Source organism: Impatiens glandulifera, chromosome 4 (assembly GCF_907164915.1).
Source record: "Impatiens glandulifera chromosome 4, dImpGla2.1, whole genome shotgun sequence".
Classification (NCBI taxonomy): domain Eukaryota; kingdom Viridiplantae; phylum Streptophyta; class Magnoliopsida; order Ericales; family Balsaminaceae; genus Impatiens; species Impatiens glandulifera.
Window position 1 is genome coordinate 18,703,136 of NC_061865.1, and position 17,775 is coordinate 18,720,910.

The following is a 17,775-nucleotide window of genomic DNA, read 5'->3' on the forward strand; positions in this document are numbered from 1 at the left end:
CATGAACGCTAAACTCATGCTGAAAAAAGCAACTGCGATGAGTTGAAACGCAACGTTAAGGACACCTAGTTCTACAGGAAGGGGTCCTATTTGAACCCAAGCGAGCAACAACACTATTATAATGGCCCAACACATTGCGATTATATCACTGACAATGAAAAGTTGAATTTCCTTATTCTGAATTAAATTTTCCCCATCTCTCAGTGTAACAGAGTTCTAGTAGTTTCCTAGAAATGTAAAAACAGCTGTAAAGGTCATTGATGCAACAAGAATAACACTCACCTGAACAATCTGTATTGCCCAATCTTTATTATGGTTTTTAATCGAGTTGAAACAAGCAGAAGCATCCTCATCTACACTCCAGACAAGGGCTTCATAATATGATTGTCGCGCTCCCGCATATTGCAGCTTTAACAACACTGCCACTTTCCAAAATGAGTAAGACTCTTGTACCAAACGCACAGCAATGTCAAGCGCTGTCTTACCTTCGTTATTTTCTTTCCCCAAATCAACTCTTCTACCAAACATGCATAGAGTTGAAACAACACGGTGATGGCTATTGGAAACAGCGAGATGCAAAGGCGTGTTTCCATCATTGTCTTTCATGTTTACAAGATCCTTCACTGCATTTGTTAAGATAGCATACCCAACAACATTCTTCTTTCCACAGCTAGCAGCAACATGGACAAAATTTTGGCCTTTACCATTAACTAGTTCCTCAAGATGTTGAATATAAAGAAGCAGATATATATTGAACTGCCTTTAAATGGCCTCTGGCAGAAGCTAAATGAAGAGGATATAAACCATGTTTGTCTTGGATAAGTGCAACACTCCTACATTTGTTTAACAGGTAAAGAATCTCTGGGACAAAACCTAGTGAAGCTGCCCAATGTAGAGGAGTTCTTCCTTCCTTGTCCCTTACCCTCGTGGATCCTGGTTTAAATTCCATCAGGTCCTTCAATATTCCTGTTAATAGTGATAGCCAGATCAGTGCACCATAGCATGCATAAATGTTGTAATTAAGTTTTGGGTAGGGTAGGAATGCATGATGACAATTTCAATCTGCTCAATCCAAATCTAACCATTTGGGACAGTTTGATTGGTAGTTGATCAGAAATTTGATTGATTAGTTGATCAGAAAGGTCAAAGATACTATTTACATGAGAAGTGCCTGTCTGAGGTTTGGGCTTCCCTAGACCCATCTTAAAGAACAATTATTAAATAAACTTAAGTCAATAAGCATTTAATTATTTAGATTAAGTGATAAGCGGTTTTATCGAACACTACATAGAGTATTGTTACCTATGTTCTTAAGGGAAATTGCAGCATAGAGAGGAGACTTGACTCCATCATTATCATAATCCAGAGATAATCCACCTGATTGGTGAGAAGCTTTAGCCTTGTCTATCATGAGTCTTACAATTTGAGCAGCATCAGCTTCAACAGCCAGATACAATGGGGATTTGCCTAATTCACCATTCATGAGCAACAATGGGAAGCAGCATCTCATATCGTCAATCAGACTACACACAATCTGCAGCCGACGGTTGATTAAGGCCTCATGCAATGCCTGATTTCCCTGCTTATTCCTCGACAGTAACAAACAGCTCTCTCCGGCTGGCATCTCCATACAAGGTGATGATGAACTGTGATTCTGAGAGCTTCTACATAGCCTTAGAAGTTAGTCGAAAGTGGAAATATGGCCGGCTCTTGCAGCGAAATGGAGAGCAGAGTCGCCGTCCAAATTGGTCTTGGTGAGGATTAAAGGACATTTTTTAATTCCATGCTTTGCAGCTACATGAAGAAGTGTGTTCCTTTTGGGGCTGAGCTTTAGCATGGCTTGATCAAGGATTTGATCATGAGTGCCTCCACTGTTTTCTTGCCTCATTTGCATTATTACCTGATCAAGGACATTATTAAATGCAGAAGCGCCACCATCATCACTGTTTTTACTCAAGTTTGCCGCAGCTTTATACAGTTGAAGGTTCAAACGATCCTCCTCCTTCTCTTTGTCTTCTTCTTCTCGTCGATTAATCAAGATCACAGAGTTGGTTATCTCTTCCACTATCTCTTAAATGGAAAGTGGACAGAGAGAGGGATATATATGTATATATTGAATGACAAGAAAGTATCTCCTCCTTCTCTTCTTCTCCATTTGACTATCTCTTGAATGGAAAGTGAGACAAATAGAATAATGGCCAGAACCTAGCTAGTGATGGATTAATCAATTCATTTTTAATACACTTTTTTTTTTTATATTAATTCAACTAAAATTCAAAATTTTAACTTTTTCTTGAAAGGTCAAAATTGTTTTTCCTTTTTTAAATCACTGTGAATCCACTAATCTGATTTTTCCCAACAACTAATCAAAAGATCTTAAATATTTGCCTATGTACTGTGTCTTTCGAGGATCATGACATTCGTTCGGTGAGACTGTTAGAAGATATCAAGACATTTTTAAATATTTAGCGAGGCTTTAAGGGGCTTGGTGGAAGTACATTGACTACTCATTTGAGTCGTAGAAGTTGGAATTAGTGCTTGTGTAGAAGAATTAGTTATTATTAATGTCGGTTAATTGAGTATTAATGTTAGTTAACTTGAGTTAGTTAATCGTATTGCTTGTTAATAGGAGTTATAACCATATATTGGTTGGTTAGTGTCAGTTATATAGTTTATGACATATTTTGTATTAAAATTATTTGAGATACCTCTTTAGAATAGTTGAGAATTTTTTATACCTATATTAGATTTGCGACTATATAAATACATAATAAAATCAGAAATCCCTTACGGGTTTTTCTCTCAGCATTTCTTGTTCTTCATTTTCTTATTCTCCATTCTCTCTTCCATAACTTATCATAGCTTTGCTAATTCAATAATATTTGTTAAAATCTAAATGGTATTGGAGCAAGTTCTGATCTAACGCTGAGCATAATCGGAGAATCAACGTTAAAATGGTGAATATCAGAGAAGCAACAAGCAGCGGAAGTCCTAAACCTAGTTATGATACAAATCCTTTCCTACAGTCAATCAACCTCAAGCTACTCATCAACAACCAATTTCAGTCAAAAGAAAGTAATAACAATGATCCGTTAGTGATTCATCCAGCAGATCATCCAGGTATGACTCTAATTACAACGATTTTAAATAGAGAAACCTATTTTGGTTGGTGTCTGAGTATTAAACTTGCTTTATGGGAATTGAATTTATTGATGGAACGTTTCCGAGGCAATTGATCAAGAAGATGAAAGACAGTGGGGAATTCTTGACTCAATGGTTCGAGCATGGATAATGAACACTATAGATGTTAGACTACAAAGAAGATTTCAGTCGACTAAGACCAGTCGTGATGGATGGAAGTGAAAATCTAGATATGAAGGAAATAATGGTCTAAGAAGATACTATTTGCAGAAGGACATTGTTATTTTACAGAAAAAATAAATGATCTAGAGAAATACTATTCTAAGGTTAGACTTCTTTGAGATGAAATGTTCAGCTTGAAGCCACTAAGGAGAAGCAAGTGTGGAGGAACTAAAACCGATTGTGATGGATGTTTTCTTGAAGCTAAAATGCTTCAGGACAACGAAGAAAACAAGTTGTTACAATTCTTGATGAGACTTAACAATCAATATGATTATGTTAAAGACCATATTCTAATTCAAGAACCGTGGCCAGCTGTGTATAAAGCATTTACAATGCTACAGAACGTGAAAATGAAGAATAAGAAATGTTGAGAAAACCCCGTAAGAGATTTGTGAATTTATTATGTATTTATATAGTCACAAAATCCAATATAGGTAAAAAAACTCTCAACTATCCTAAAGAGGTACCTCAAATAATTTTAATACAAAATATGTTATAAATTATATAACTGACACTAACTAACCAACATATGGTTGTAACTCCTATTAACAAACAATACAATTAGTTAACTCAAGTTAACTAACATTAATACCCAATTAACTGACATTAATAATGACTTTAGATTCTAGAAATAATTAACAGGGTATTGTATTTTTGTTGGTAATTTACTTGTAGCTTGGAAAACAAAGAAACATCAAATTGTTTCCCGTTCTTCAGCCGAAGCTGAATACCGCAGTTTAGCTGCAACAGTTTGTGAATTGCAATGGTTAACATCTTCTTAATAATCTTAAGATTCAGGTTGATTTGCCGGTTGCACTTCATTGTGACAACAAAGCAGCAATACACATTACAGAAAATCCGGCGTTTCATGAACGAACAAAACATATCGATATTAGTTGACATGTGGTTAGAAATAAATACAAGTCAGGTTTTATTTCACTAATCTATGTGCCTTCTTCTAGTATGCAGGTTGCAGATATTTTCACCAAGAAATTTGATACAAATCAATTTTTGAATCTTAGACAGAAACTTCAACTACAAGATTTTCATCTTGAGAGGGAGTGTAGGAGAATTAGTCATTATTAATGTCAGTTAATTGAGTATTAATGTTAGTTAACTTGAATTAACTAATTGTATTGTTTGTTAATAGGAGTTACAACCATATGTTGGTTAATTAATGTCATTTATATAGTTTATGACATATTTTGTAGTAAAATTACTTGAGATACCACTTTAGAATAGTTAGAGAGATTTTTTTACGTATATTAGATTTTGTGACTATATAAATACATAATAAAATCACAAATTCCTTACGGGTGTGTTTGATGAGGGGAATTGGAATTGAAATTGGCATTAGAATTCTAATTCCAATTCTATGAGAATTGGCATTGAATTACAATTCAATTCCTATGTTTGAAAAAATGATAGAATTATAATTCAATTCCAATTCCTATGTTTGGGAAAATGATAGAATTGTAATTCAATTCTAATTCCAATGTTTGTAAAATAAAATATCGGTTCAAAATGTTAACTTTTAAAATATGTTTTCACGTTTTGGCACGTTTAATACGTTTTTAACATTTTTTCACATTTTCATACGTTTTTCACACGTTTAAATACGTTTTTCACATTTTCACACATTTTAACACGTTTTCACACGTTTTTCACGTTTTCCACATGTTTTTCACGTTTTTCACACGTTTTTCACGTTTTCACGTTTTTCACACGTTTTAACACGTTTTTCACGTTTTTCACACGTTTTAACACGTTTTTTTACACGTTTTCACGTTTTTTACACGTTTTTCACATTTTTCACACGTTTTTCACGTATTTCACACATTTTTCACGTTTTTCACATGTTTTTCACACGTTTTTCACACGTTTGAACACGTTTTCACGTTTTTTACACGTTTTAACATGTTTTAACACGTTTTTCACGTTTTCAAACATATTCACGTTTTTACACGTTTTAACACGTTTTTCACACATTTTAACACGCTTTTCACGTTTGTCACACGTTTTTACACGTTTTTTACACGTTTTTCATGTTTTCACACGTTTTCACGTTTTTTCACACGTTTTTCACATTTTTGGCACATTTAACATGTTTTTGACATTTTTAATATGTTTAACATGTTTTTCTCACGTTTTGATAGGTTTAAAACGTGTTAAACCTATCAAAAACGTAAAGACGTGTTAAACGTATCAAATGTGTCAAATAAGTGAAAAACTTGTTAAACGTGCCAAAACGTGAAAAACGTGTTAAAACGTGTTAAACATGTTAAATTTGTTTAAAATGTGTCAAACGTGTCAAAAACGTAAAAAACACGTGAAACGTGTCAACGTGTTAAAAACGTTTTAAACGTGTTAAAAACATGAAAACGTGTCAAAAACGTGTTAAACGTTCCAAACATGTGAAAACGTGTGAAAAAATGATTATTGAAGAACTTGGTTAAGGAACTAAGGCGGCTACTTCAGATAATGAGAATGGAGAGAGAGACCTTGGTAGAAGACGCGTCGATAGGATTTGATACAGCCAAAAACCCGATCATCGTAGTTGAAACCGGCCTTCCATATCAAAGACCCGTAACCGAACACCCACATGACCATGTTTCCTTTCTGTCGTCTCCTCCTCCTCCTCCTCCCTAAACAAAGTGGAAACCTGAGAGAAAGAGAGACAGTGGGGAAAAGGAGAAGAATTCCCCTGGTTCAGCCGCCGCCGCAGTGATCTGAGATTAGTTAACTCAAGTTAACTAACATTAATACCCAATTAACTGACATTAATAATGACTTTAGATTCTAGAAAATCATTAACAGGGTATTGTATATTTGTTGGTAATTTACTTGTAGCTTGGAAAACAAAGAAACAACAAATTGTTTCCCGTTCTTCAGCCGAAGCTGAATACCGCAGTTTAGCTGCAACCGTTTGTGAATTGCAATGGTTAACATCTTCTTAATAATCTTAAGATTCAGGTTGATTTGCTGGTTGCACTTCATTGTGACAACAAAGCAGCAATACACATTACAGAAAATCCGGCGTTTCATGAACGAACAAAACATATCGATATTAGTTGACATGTGGTTAGAAATAAATACAAGTCAGGTTTTATTTCACTAATCTATGTGCCTTCTTCTAGTATGCAAGTTGCAGATATTTTCACCAAGAAATTTGATACAAATCAATTTTTGAATCTTAGACAGAAACTTCAACTACAAGATTTTCATCTTGAGAGGGACTGTAGGAGAATTAGTCATTATTAATGTCAGTTAATTGAGTATTAATGTTAGTTAACTTGAATTAACTAATTGTATTGTTTGTTAATAGGAGTTACAACCATATGTTGGTTAATTAATGTCATTTATATAGTTTATGACATATTTTGTAGTAAAATTACTTGAGATACCTCTTTAGAATAGTTAGAGAGATTTTTTTTTACGTATATTGGATTTTGTGACTATATAAATACATAATAAAATCACAAATTCCTTACGGGTGTGTTTGATGAGGGGAATTGGAATTGAAATTGGCATTAGAATTCTAATTCCAATTCCATGAGAATTGGCATTGAATTACAATTCAATTCCTATGTTTGAAAAATGATAGAATTGTAATTCAATTCCAATTCCTATGTTTGGGAAAATGATAGAATTGTAATTCAATTCTAATTCCAATGTTTGTAAAATAAAATATCGGTTCAAAATGTTAACTTTTAAAATATGTTTTCACGTTTTGGCACGTTTAATACGTTTTTAACATTTTTTCACATTTTCATACGTTTTTCACACGTTTAAATACGTTTTTCACATTTTTCACACGTTTTAACACGTTTTCACACGTTTTTCAAACGTTTTTCACGTTTTCCACATGTTTTTCACATTTTCACACGTTTTAACACGTTTTCCTCGTTTTTCACGTTTTTCACACGTTTTAACACGTTTTTTTACACGTTTTCACACGTTTTCACGTTTTTTACACATTTTTCACATTTTTCACACGTTTTTCACGTATTTCACACATTTTTCACGTTTTTCACATGTTTTTCACATGTTTTTCACACGTTTTTAACACGTTTTAACACGTTTTCACGTTTTACACGTTTTTCACGTTTTTCACACGTTTTAACATGTTTTAACACGTTTTTCACGTTTTCAAACGTTTTCACGTTTTTTACACGTTTTAACACGTTTTTCACGTTTTTCACGTTTTTCACACATTTTAACACGTTTTTCACGTTTGTCACACGTTTTTACACGTTTTTTACACGTTTTAACACGTTTTTATGTTTTCACACGTTTTCACGTTTTTTCACACGTTTTCACATTTTTGGCACATTTAACATGTTTTTGACATTTTTAATATGTTTAACATGTTTTTCTCACGTTTTGATAGGTTTAAAACGTGTTAAACCTATCAAAAACGTAAAGACGTGTTCATAGTTGTCAATAGCGCCCGTAGCGCTAGCTATAGCGAATAGCGTAGCGTAGCGCCCCCTTGTAGCTATAAGGCGCTATAAGCTACACACTTTCAAATAGCGCCGCCTTTCTAGCTATAGCGCCAATAGCGCCAATAGCTATAGCCCCCTTATAGCGCTTTTTTAAAAAAAAAAATCTATATATTATTTATTTGACTTTTTTAAATTTCCCAAATTATCTTATTTTATTATATTTTCCTTATTTTTTTTTATGACTCTTCATCTTCTCAAGGTTCTTTTATTTTATTTTATTCTCTTGTTCTTTTTTTTTAAGACTTTTCCAATTCTTCTCTTTCTCTTCTCTTAAAAAAGTGAAGAAGAGAATGATGCTGAACATTATGCAATTTCAAATGAAGAAGATGATCTCGATCTTGATGTAGAAAATGATGACAATGAATTTTAGATTATGTTTTAAACTTTTTGTAGTTTAAGAATTAATGGTTTTTATGTTTTAAACTTTTAATTTTGTGATGTTTTTTATTTTTGATATTTACATGTTTTAGCGCTTTATTTTTAAATAGCCTTCGCTACGCTATTCGCTTTACGCTATAGCCATGAGAAGCTTTGGCGCTATTTAGCGCTATACGCTATTGACAACTATGGACGTGTTAAACGTATCAAATATGTGTTAAATGTGTCAAATAAGTGAAAAACTTGTTAAACGTGCCAAAACGTGAAAAACGTGTTAAAACGTGTTAAACGTGTTAAATTTGTTTAAAATGTGTCAAACGTGTCAAAAACGTAAAAAAACACGTGAAACGTGTCAACGTGTTAAAAACGTTTTAAACGTGTTAAAAACATGAAAACGTGTTAAGCGTTCCAAACATGTGAAAAACTTGTTAAACATGCCAAAACGTGAAAAATGTGTCAAAATGTGATAAACGTGTCAAAAACGTAAAAAAGTGTTAAATGTGTTAAAAACGTGAAAACATGTTAAACGTGTCAAAAACGTAAAAAAATGTGTTAAATGTGTCAAAAACGTGAAAACGTGTTAAACGTGTCAAAAACGTGTTAAATATGTGAAAAACTTGTTAAACGTGCCAAAACGTGTCAAAAATGTGGTAAACGTGTCAAAAACGTAAAAAAAAATGTGTTAAATGTGTCAAAAACGTGAAAACGTGTTAAACGTGTCAAAAACGTGTTAAATATGTGAAAAACTTGTTAAACGTGCCAAAACGTGAAAAACATGTAAAACGTGTCAAAATGTGGTAAACGTGTCAAAAACGTAAAAAAATACGTGTTAAATGTGTAAAAAACGTGAAAACGCGTTAAACATGTCAAAAACGTAAAAAAACGTGTTAAATGTGTCAAAAACGTGAAAACGTGTTAAACGCGTCAAAAACGTGTTAAATATGTGAAAAACTTGTTAAATGTGCAAAAACGTGCAAAATGTGCCTTAATATAAAAAATGTGTTAAACATGTCAAAAACGTGTTAAACGTGTTAAAAACGTGAAAATCATGTTAAACGTGTCAAAAACGTGTTAAACGTGTCAAAGATGTGAAAAACGTGTTAAATGTGTCAAAAACGTGTTAAACATGTCAAGGACATGAAAAACGTGTTAAATGTGTCAAAACGTGTTAAACGTGTCAAAAACGTGTTAAACGTGCCAAAAACGTGTTAAACGTGCCAAAAACGTGTTAAACGTGTTAAAAACGTGAAAATCATGTTAAACGTGTCAAAAATGTGTTAGACGTGTCAAGGACGTGAAAAACGTGTTAAATGTGTCAAAAACGTGATAAACGTGCCAGTAACGTGTTAAACGTGCCAAAACGTGTTAAACGTGCCAAAAACGTGTTAAACATGCCAAAAACGTGTTTAATGTGTGAAAAACATGTTAAACATGTCAAAAACATGAAAAATGTGTTAATTTGGAATTACAATTCCGACCTAAAAAGATAGAAATTGAGAACTATCAAATTACACTATATTGAATTCCATTGAAATTCTAATTCAAATTCCAATTCTTAATATTAAAGTGTCTAACAAACATAAGAATTGGAATTGGACCCTCCAATTCCAATTCCAATTCCAGGGTTATGAAACACACCCTACAGGTTTTTCTCTCAACATTTATTGTTCCTCATTTTCTTATTCTCCATTCTCTCTTTCATAAGTGCTCGTAACTTTGCTAATTCAATAATATTTCTTGAAGTCTAGAGCTTGGTTAAGGACAAGGCATGTGAGTCCCGAGAAGAGTGGAAAAGATAAGAGCCAAGGAAAGATAAGAGTTGTAACATCTTTTCTGATGCCCTTTTTCGCTTTTCAAAGGGTCTCCGCTTCGTTTGATTATCATTGGTAGATGCTCGTGGCTCCAAGAAATAATAGAATGAAAAAATAGAAAGAACTAGACATGAAGACAACTCGTTTAAAGTCGCCACCATGGATTATTTTTCAAGAAACCAGGAAAGAAAATAAAGTAACATTGATCTTACACAACCAGATATTTGAGATTGGTGTTTGGTTACACAACCAGATATTTGAGATTGGTGTTTGGACCGGATGAAAATGGTTAGGCCTCAAAAATGAGGCTCAATTTGTACTTCAAATGATCGATTTTGGATGATTGTCTTCATGATCTTCATTGATTCTACTTCGAGCCTTTCCAAGTGACGATGACTTCTCTATTAGCTTTCTTGCAACGATGTCTTCAAATATTCAAGTGATTGAATCTTCAAATTTTCATTCATAGATGAGATTATGTGATCTAGGCATGAAATCTTAAATACATTATTCAAATCATTTCCCGACTAAGTCTAGTGCTCTAAGCAAGGTTGAAGCAATGATCACCATAATCAGGGGCGGAACTATGTACGAGCTGTACTCAGCTTAAGCCCAGCCCAAAAAATAAATAAATTTTTATGTATCCAAATCTTTTAAAACATATAATATACTAGTAGTCTAGTGGTTTTTAAGGTAAACATTGTATATTTTGGTAGGTTTATTCTCCCTTATATTCAAGGCCCTTAACTCTAATGTACGGCTCTGTCCCTGACCACAACAGAATAAATCAAAATCAATTGTAGAAAAGCATGCATATCATCAATTACAATTCACATTCTCAATCAATCATGCATATCAACTTAGAACACCTAATCAATTAAGCATACTTCAAAGAGTCATTAAGAGCTCAAGTCTTAGACACAACCTAGGCATGCAATTATCAAGGATAATCATCAACCAAAGCTCAACACATCAATCATCATGACTATCAAGGCAAAACATATAAATTCAACCATACTAATCATCAAAGCATCATATCCATTCAATGCATGACATCATGTTCGTGCACTCATGACAATCAAGCACATTCATGGCATGTAGATCTCAAGACATCATAGCATGCATTCACGTTTATCATATCATCAATATAATCTTATGCTAACATAAAAGCATATTCATCTCAATCAATTCATTTTCTCATTTGAGTTTCACTCCAGCTCAAATCAAATCAAATTCCAAAGAAAGAAATCAAATGTTGTCAAATGACTTAATTCAATTTGGAACTTTAGCTCTTAGTGAGATGCAAAATTAGGAATTAAATCCTAAATCATATATCAAGATATCAAATTCACTCTATTTATCTCGAGAAAGTCAACATGTCTCGGCCCTGTTTGAGATCGAAAGATATCAATTCATTTTTAAGAAATTTCAGAAAGCTTTTCAGAAAACAGTTTTTAGATTCAACTTCGAAATCACTTTTTTATTCCCGCAACGATTAGATGTCTTAACTATCATTTGGTAGATTTTCAACTTAAAATGAATTGATTTAGGTAGGTTTTGGACTTTTGCAAAATAGGCTCCAGGCTGGACAGCAAGCAGGGAAGCAAGAACAGTCTCACTGCTTTTGAATACTTTGGAAGCTTTGCAATGTCCAAATGCCAAAATGTTTTTCATGAATCAAAACCTAACTCACCAATCTAGTTTGGAATTGAATCCTAGGTCTACCATCAAGTTGAGAATCAAATTCAAACGGAGTTATAAAATCAAAATGTAAATTAGGAATTTACAAAAAGCTATTGCCAAACTCAATTTCAAAATACTTTTATGAATTCTAATTCATTAAGGTAGTGAGCTTTGGGATACAAACAAGTTCCTTAATTCATTGTATTGAATTAAGGATGTAAATTACAACCAAAAGAACCAATGTACACCTTAGATGAATCAAACAAAACATGGCAAAAAGTTCCTCTGAAATTCCTGATTGCAGGGTTTCTGAAATTGGGTGATAAGAGCCTCAAGATCAATTCAAATGAAAAAGTGTAAAACATGAAAGTTAATCAAAAGAGTTTTTTCTCCAACTTTGGTTTAGATCTAAATTCCAGTTTTCAATTGTTTGGAAGCTAGAATCAATTTGCAAAAGTGGACAGATTCTGAATTTCAACATTTGTCACACTTTGCAATTTCATCAAATCAAGATTCAATTCATCTAGATCTTTGTAAACCAAATCAAACCCAGTATTCATATGTCAAGTATTCAATGAAAATCAATAAATCTCAATCAAATATTCAAATCACTTCATCAACTTGCAAATTATTTTATCATTTCTTAGTCTCACATCCTAAACATTCATCTCAACTTCAACATACACATTGCATCAAAATCTCATTTCATTGCATTGGATTGAAGATCTAAGACAAGCTAAATAGGAACAATTAATGAATAGCCTTTGATTGAATATAAAGAGTTAATGGAGAAGAGAACTCAGCTGGAGACGAAGTGCAGACAACCCAGTTACACCTTGTTCTTCCCTTGCTCCTTTTCCTTCCGTCTTCTAAATGACATCTCTCATCTGATTTTTCTCTTGGATGTGTAATAGAAGACTGGAAATCTGGAATCCGCAGCCGCTAGGGAAAAGACAGCTACCTCTAAAAATTGGACCCTCCAACTCTTCAGGGCTTGATTTAAACCCTGAAATCTTTAAAACCATGTTTGGTTGTGAGATGCACAATAGAAAGGATTATGATTGATTTATTTCATTGCATAATCAGGTGTTTGGTCTCAATTGTGAATATAAATTGCATGGTTAAACTATCAGGTAACCACAGTGGTTTTTATGAGTTTAAATGTCGCGAATTCGATTTACACTTAGAACTTAGAACGTTTTAAGCTAAGTTCTTATATTTAAAAAAAAAATAAGGTTGTGTTGTTAAGCTACTTAAATACTCATATAATGAAATTAGTGTTCCCATGTTATGTATAAAGTTCGATTCTAATAAAACATTAAGTTAAAACGGGTATTAGGTATCTTAAGAACGTGTTAACTTTTAAATTAAAAAAAAATAATAGTATTAGAAGTGATAATAGATTATATTGAGTCATTGTCTTAAATAAATTTAAATTTAGTCGTACTAAGTTGGTTATACTCCATCAAGACTCTAAATCCGACTCTTTATTGATATCTTATAAATCAAATAATTCATATTAGATATATCATATATTTATAAATTAATTTTAAATATTAATTAGACAAAATCAACTAAAAAACCATGTAACAATAATTTCAAACAATTTTCTTTTATTAAACAAATACGAAAAAATTAAGCGATATATTTTGTAAATTTTCTTCGTAAATTATAACTTTAATTAATATATTTTGAATTGGTTCTATTGTTATAAGGCTTTATATTATGTGAATACAATATTTAGGGGAAAATCATGTTTGGAACATGCTTTATTGAGATGGTTAAAATCATGTCAATAAGTGACATTTTATACATGACTTATCAAATATCATAAGAACACAAACTTATAAAAATCATAAAATATCAAAATTCCAAAAAATATAAAGAAGTATTCTAAAGTTAAACAACATCCCCATCCTTTTGAAGGACCTCCTAATGCTAAGTTGGATATATTGAGATCGTGTTAAATTTTAAATTAAAAAATAATAATATTAGAAGTGATCATAGATTGTATTAAGTCATTTTCTTAAATAAATTTAAATTTAGTCTTACTAAGTTGGGTGTACTCCATCGAGACTCTACTAAGTTGCTTTTTATTCAACTCTTTATTAGTATCTTATAAATTAAATAATTCATATTCGATATATCTATAAATTAATTTTAAAAATTAATTAAATAAAATCAACTAAGAACCCATAACAATAATTTCAAACAATTTTCTTTTAATTAAACAAATATGAAAAAATCAAATGATATATTTTATCAAATTTCTTCGTAAATTATAACTTTAATTAATATATTTCAAATTAGAATCCAACTCATTCGATTATTTGTACAATCGAAATCGGGCTTTATATTCTGTGAATATAATATTTAGGGGAAAATCATGTTTGAAACATGCTCTTTTGAGATGCTTAAAATCATGTCAGGAAATGACTTTTTTATACATGACTTATTAATTTCATAAGAACACAAACTTATAGAAATCATAAAATATCAAAATTCCAAAAGATGTAAAGAAGTATTCTAAAGTTAAACCACATTCTCATCCTTTTGAAGGACCTCCTAATGCTAAGTTTGATATTTACACCATATGTTACAACCGGAGGTTCCCTTAAGTTCTTGTAAATCTTTGTATCTAGCCTCTTTCATTTTTTTTCTTCTCAAAATCGAGCCTGTATGGGTCCAGCCCAATTAGGCAATATAAAAACCAAATAAACCCTAATTTTGTTTCTCTCTCTATCACCCAATTTTCAGAGAGAGTTCTGTGAAGAGATCAAGAGAAACAAAGTGAAGAAAATACAGAGGAAAAAGAAGAGAAGAAGATATAGAGGAAGAAGAAGAGAAGGAGAACAGAGTATCACCTTCTTTGTCTTGATTACCCTCAGGTTTATTTCTCTCTTACTTGTAAAGGGAATTTCATGTTTTCTCAAACCTAGATTTGTTTGGGTTTGAATGAAATTAGTTTCTCTGTATGTATACCTCAACTTTAGGTTTAAAGTTGAGAAGAACAATTGTATTGGTTTCTTACTGATCAGTGAAATCTGTTGGTTTTGCCCCGTGGTTTTTTACCCTCCGTGTTGAGAGGGTTTTCCACGTAAATCTGGTGTTCTTTATTACTTTGCTGATCTGCTAGTATGATTTGGTTGACTTGTGAAATTAATCAGATCAATTGATTTCAATAGGAAAATATTATTCAACTTGAAATTCCTAACAGAGCCTATCTCCAACTTTTTTTTGTTGTGACATGAATTGTGTTAGAGCAAATTTCTTCTTGTACAAAATGAGTTTTCTAGTGTCTTTCTTTGAGTTCAACTCCAAGCCACGCTAGGATAAAATAGAAAGTATGAACAAAACTTAAACGTTTTAATTGTCGCGAAGACACTAACCATCTCAACCAAATTATGTGAAACTTTAATTTTCGGAGACCAAAGTTCATGAACATGTGTTTTGAGGTAACCGATATAGACTTTTCTTTATGTGGGCATATTTAATTAAGAAAGAGTAAGATAGCGAAAGCAAATTATTAACCAATAAACTTAAGAAGTAACGTGAAAAAACAAATTTGACTAGTTCTACATTTCTTATTGCAAAGAGAAAAATAAAAGAAAGACCATAACTCTAACCAATTAACAAGAAGAAGACCATAAAAGAAAGGTGACAATGTAATCAACCAAACAAGCTAAACAAAAATGATTACAGATAAAGACAACCCATTATTTCAACCAGTCAACCCATCAACATATTTTCAAAAAAAATAGCTAAATAGTCAAAGACTTAAAGTTAAATTTACTGGCCATGATAAAAAGAAACCCCGAAAATAGATTAAGGCAATGTTAATCAACAATAATTAAAATCAATTTAAATATCTAGGAGTTCAAACTTGACTAACTGCAAAACATTAATAAAACATTTGGTACAACTAATCTTGAAATGCTGTTAACATCATAAATTTATCTATTCAATGATGGCCCATAATTTATTACTAAAATAAGTCTTCAAAGCTCAAAGAAATAAACATACTCCTAATTGTGATATCATAGACACTCAAAGTGGTTGAAATTCTCAACTAATAGAACAAACTAATTAACCAAAAACTGTCCACTAGAGAAGTAATTCACACCATCCCATATCTACATTTTTCTCTCAACCTTATATATACTTAGCATCAACTTCAAGCTTCTACAAGATCAATCAAACCACTTCCTTAATTTTCGCGTTTTCAACATGGGAAAGGATAGCAGACTCTATACCATCTTGCCTAGGCTTTTGGCACTAGGTGCAACCGTCGTTGCAGCCATCGTCATGGCCACTAGTCGACAAAAGACCACTTTCTTCGTTATCAGCCTTGATCCCAAGTTCTCTTACACTCTTGCCTTTAGGTAAGATTAACTAATTCTTGTGACTACGCTAATTATGTCATAATTTGTACTGAATTGAACCGTTTCTTCCGAATAGGTATTTTGTGGCTGGAAATGTGATTGGAGCTGTCTATGGTGGTCTCACGCTTCTTGCTTCTCCAAAAGTTTTACTCTCCACTGCCATTATTGTCTCTGATGTGGTAAATATATATAAATAAACTAAAACTGTCGCTATTGATGTATCAACGACGGTATTAATTAATTAGTTAGTTAGTTAGTTACTGTTTAAAGATCCAATTTTTTCTAGTAAATTTGGTTTGGGTTATATAATGAGGATGAAAAAAAAAGATTTGACCCGGGTTTATTTTCAGAGTAACTATCATGACCCATAGTCAAGCCTCCTTTAGTAAAAAAAAAATGTTTTTAGTGAAAATCGAACAAGTGTTTAGTTTATGCTTCATGGCAATGAATTGGATGTTTATGACATGCAGGCGGTGACGATGCTTCTGACTTCATGCTCTTCGGCGGCTTTATTTATTGCTCTACTGGGGAAGCGTGGGGACCTGAGAGCAGGCTGGCTACCAATTTGCGAGGTGGTTGAAGGTTATTGTGGCCGTGTGACGGCGGCGATTATTGCCGGGTTTATTGCGGTTGGTTTCCATTTTATTAGTCTTCTCCATACAATCCCAAATGCAAAAGCTCTGGATTGTTAGTGGGATCGGCTTGATTTAAACATGACTCAAATGATCACGGCGACAAGATAACTAACTTATTGATTTTATAAGAATATTGTTGTCGATTCATTTTGGGGAAGGACTTCATGTGTTGTGGACTATAGTAGGAACACGGTGGTTTGTTGTTTTAAATTGTGTTTGTTTAGTATAATGAAAACTATTATTGAATTAAACTTTTACAAGGAGAGACTGGATTAATGAAGTTGCGGGGAGTGATTAGATGCGTTGTTAGCTCGATCCTATCTTTAACTAAAAGCACTATGTCTCAATCTAATGAGGTAACGCCACATTTTTAAAGAAGGAAGCAAAAATAGGAAAATGACGGTGTCATCTTCCTTTTATTTATATGTAGCGCTGACTCATTGGATATCATTGGATTAAATGAGTGCCCAAAAATGTATGATCGAATTAACTCTATAGAGTTATGATAGTGAATGAAAAGTGGACAATATTTGATGTTGGAATTCATTATTTTAATATATAATAAATAATTGTGCAACTGTAAGTTAAAATATGGTCTAATATGAAATTAAATTTATGGGTTTATTTGTAATGTATATAAAGTAAAGATATCTAAATTGATATTTATAATTTTATGAATGACTAAATTAAAAATAACCAACATGACACCTTATCGTCATGGACCCTGCTTAAACTCAAAGCGCTTTCAAATTTAATCGAACTTTAACATTTTGATCCCTTAAGCCGACTTTTAACTAAGATATTAATTGATATAGAATAACTATTAATTCATTTTCAAAAAATACCACAACTAGTTAACCGAATTTGGACAGTAGAGGAGTTGAAAACTTATCAGATCCAGAAAATCAAATTTATGCTCAACAACCATGAAGAAAAAAAGCTAATAAAATAAAATAAAATAATAGCCATATTTAAGTAGTGAAAATCCAGACCTATTAGAGGATCAAATTGTCTAAAC

The 17,775-nt window shown here is 32.3% G+C and overlaps 2 protein-coding genes across 2 annotated transcripts; one reads left to right on the forward strand and one right to left on the reverse strand.

Moving 5' to 3' along the window:
- Window positions 1–718: 718 nt before the first annotated feature.
- On the reverse strand, window positions 719–1,630 carry LOC124934871 (probable 26S proteasome regulatory subunit p28). Its single transcript, XM_047475366.1, has 2 exons — window positions 1,303–1,630; window positions 719–966 (listed from the first exon to the last, which is right to left on the reverse strand). Exons 1-2 carry the CDS (start codon window positions 1,628–1,630, stop codon window positions 719–721), a joined length of 576 nt encoding a protein of 191 aa, XP_047331322.1.
- Window positions 1,631–15,967: 14,337 nt separating this feature from the next.
- On the forward strand, window positions 15,968–16,814 carry LOC124934872 (CASP-like protein 1C2). The gene is made up of 3 exons (XM_047475367.1): window positions 15,968–16,122; window positions 16,199–16,301; window positions 16,593–16,814. Exons 1-3 carry the CDS (start codon window positions 15,968–15,970, stop codon window positions 16,812–16,814), a joined length of 480 nt encoding a protein of 159 aa, XP_047331323.1.
- Window positions 16,815–17,775: the final 961 nt, after the last annotated feature.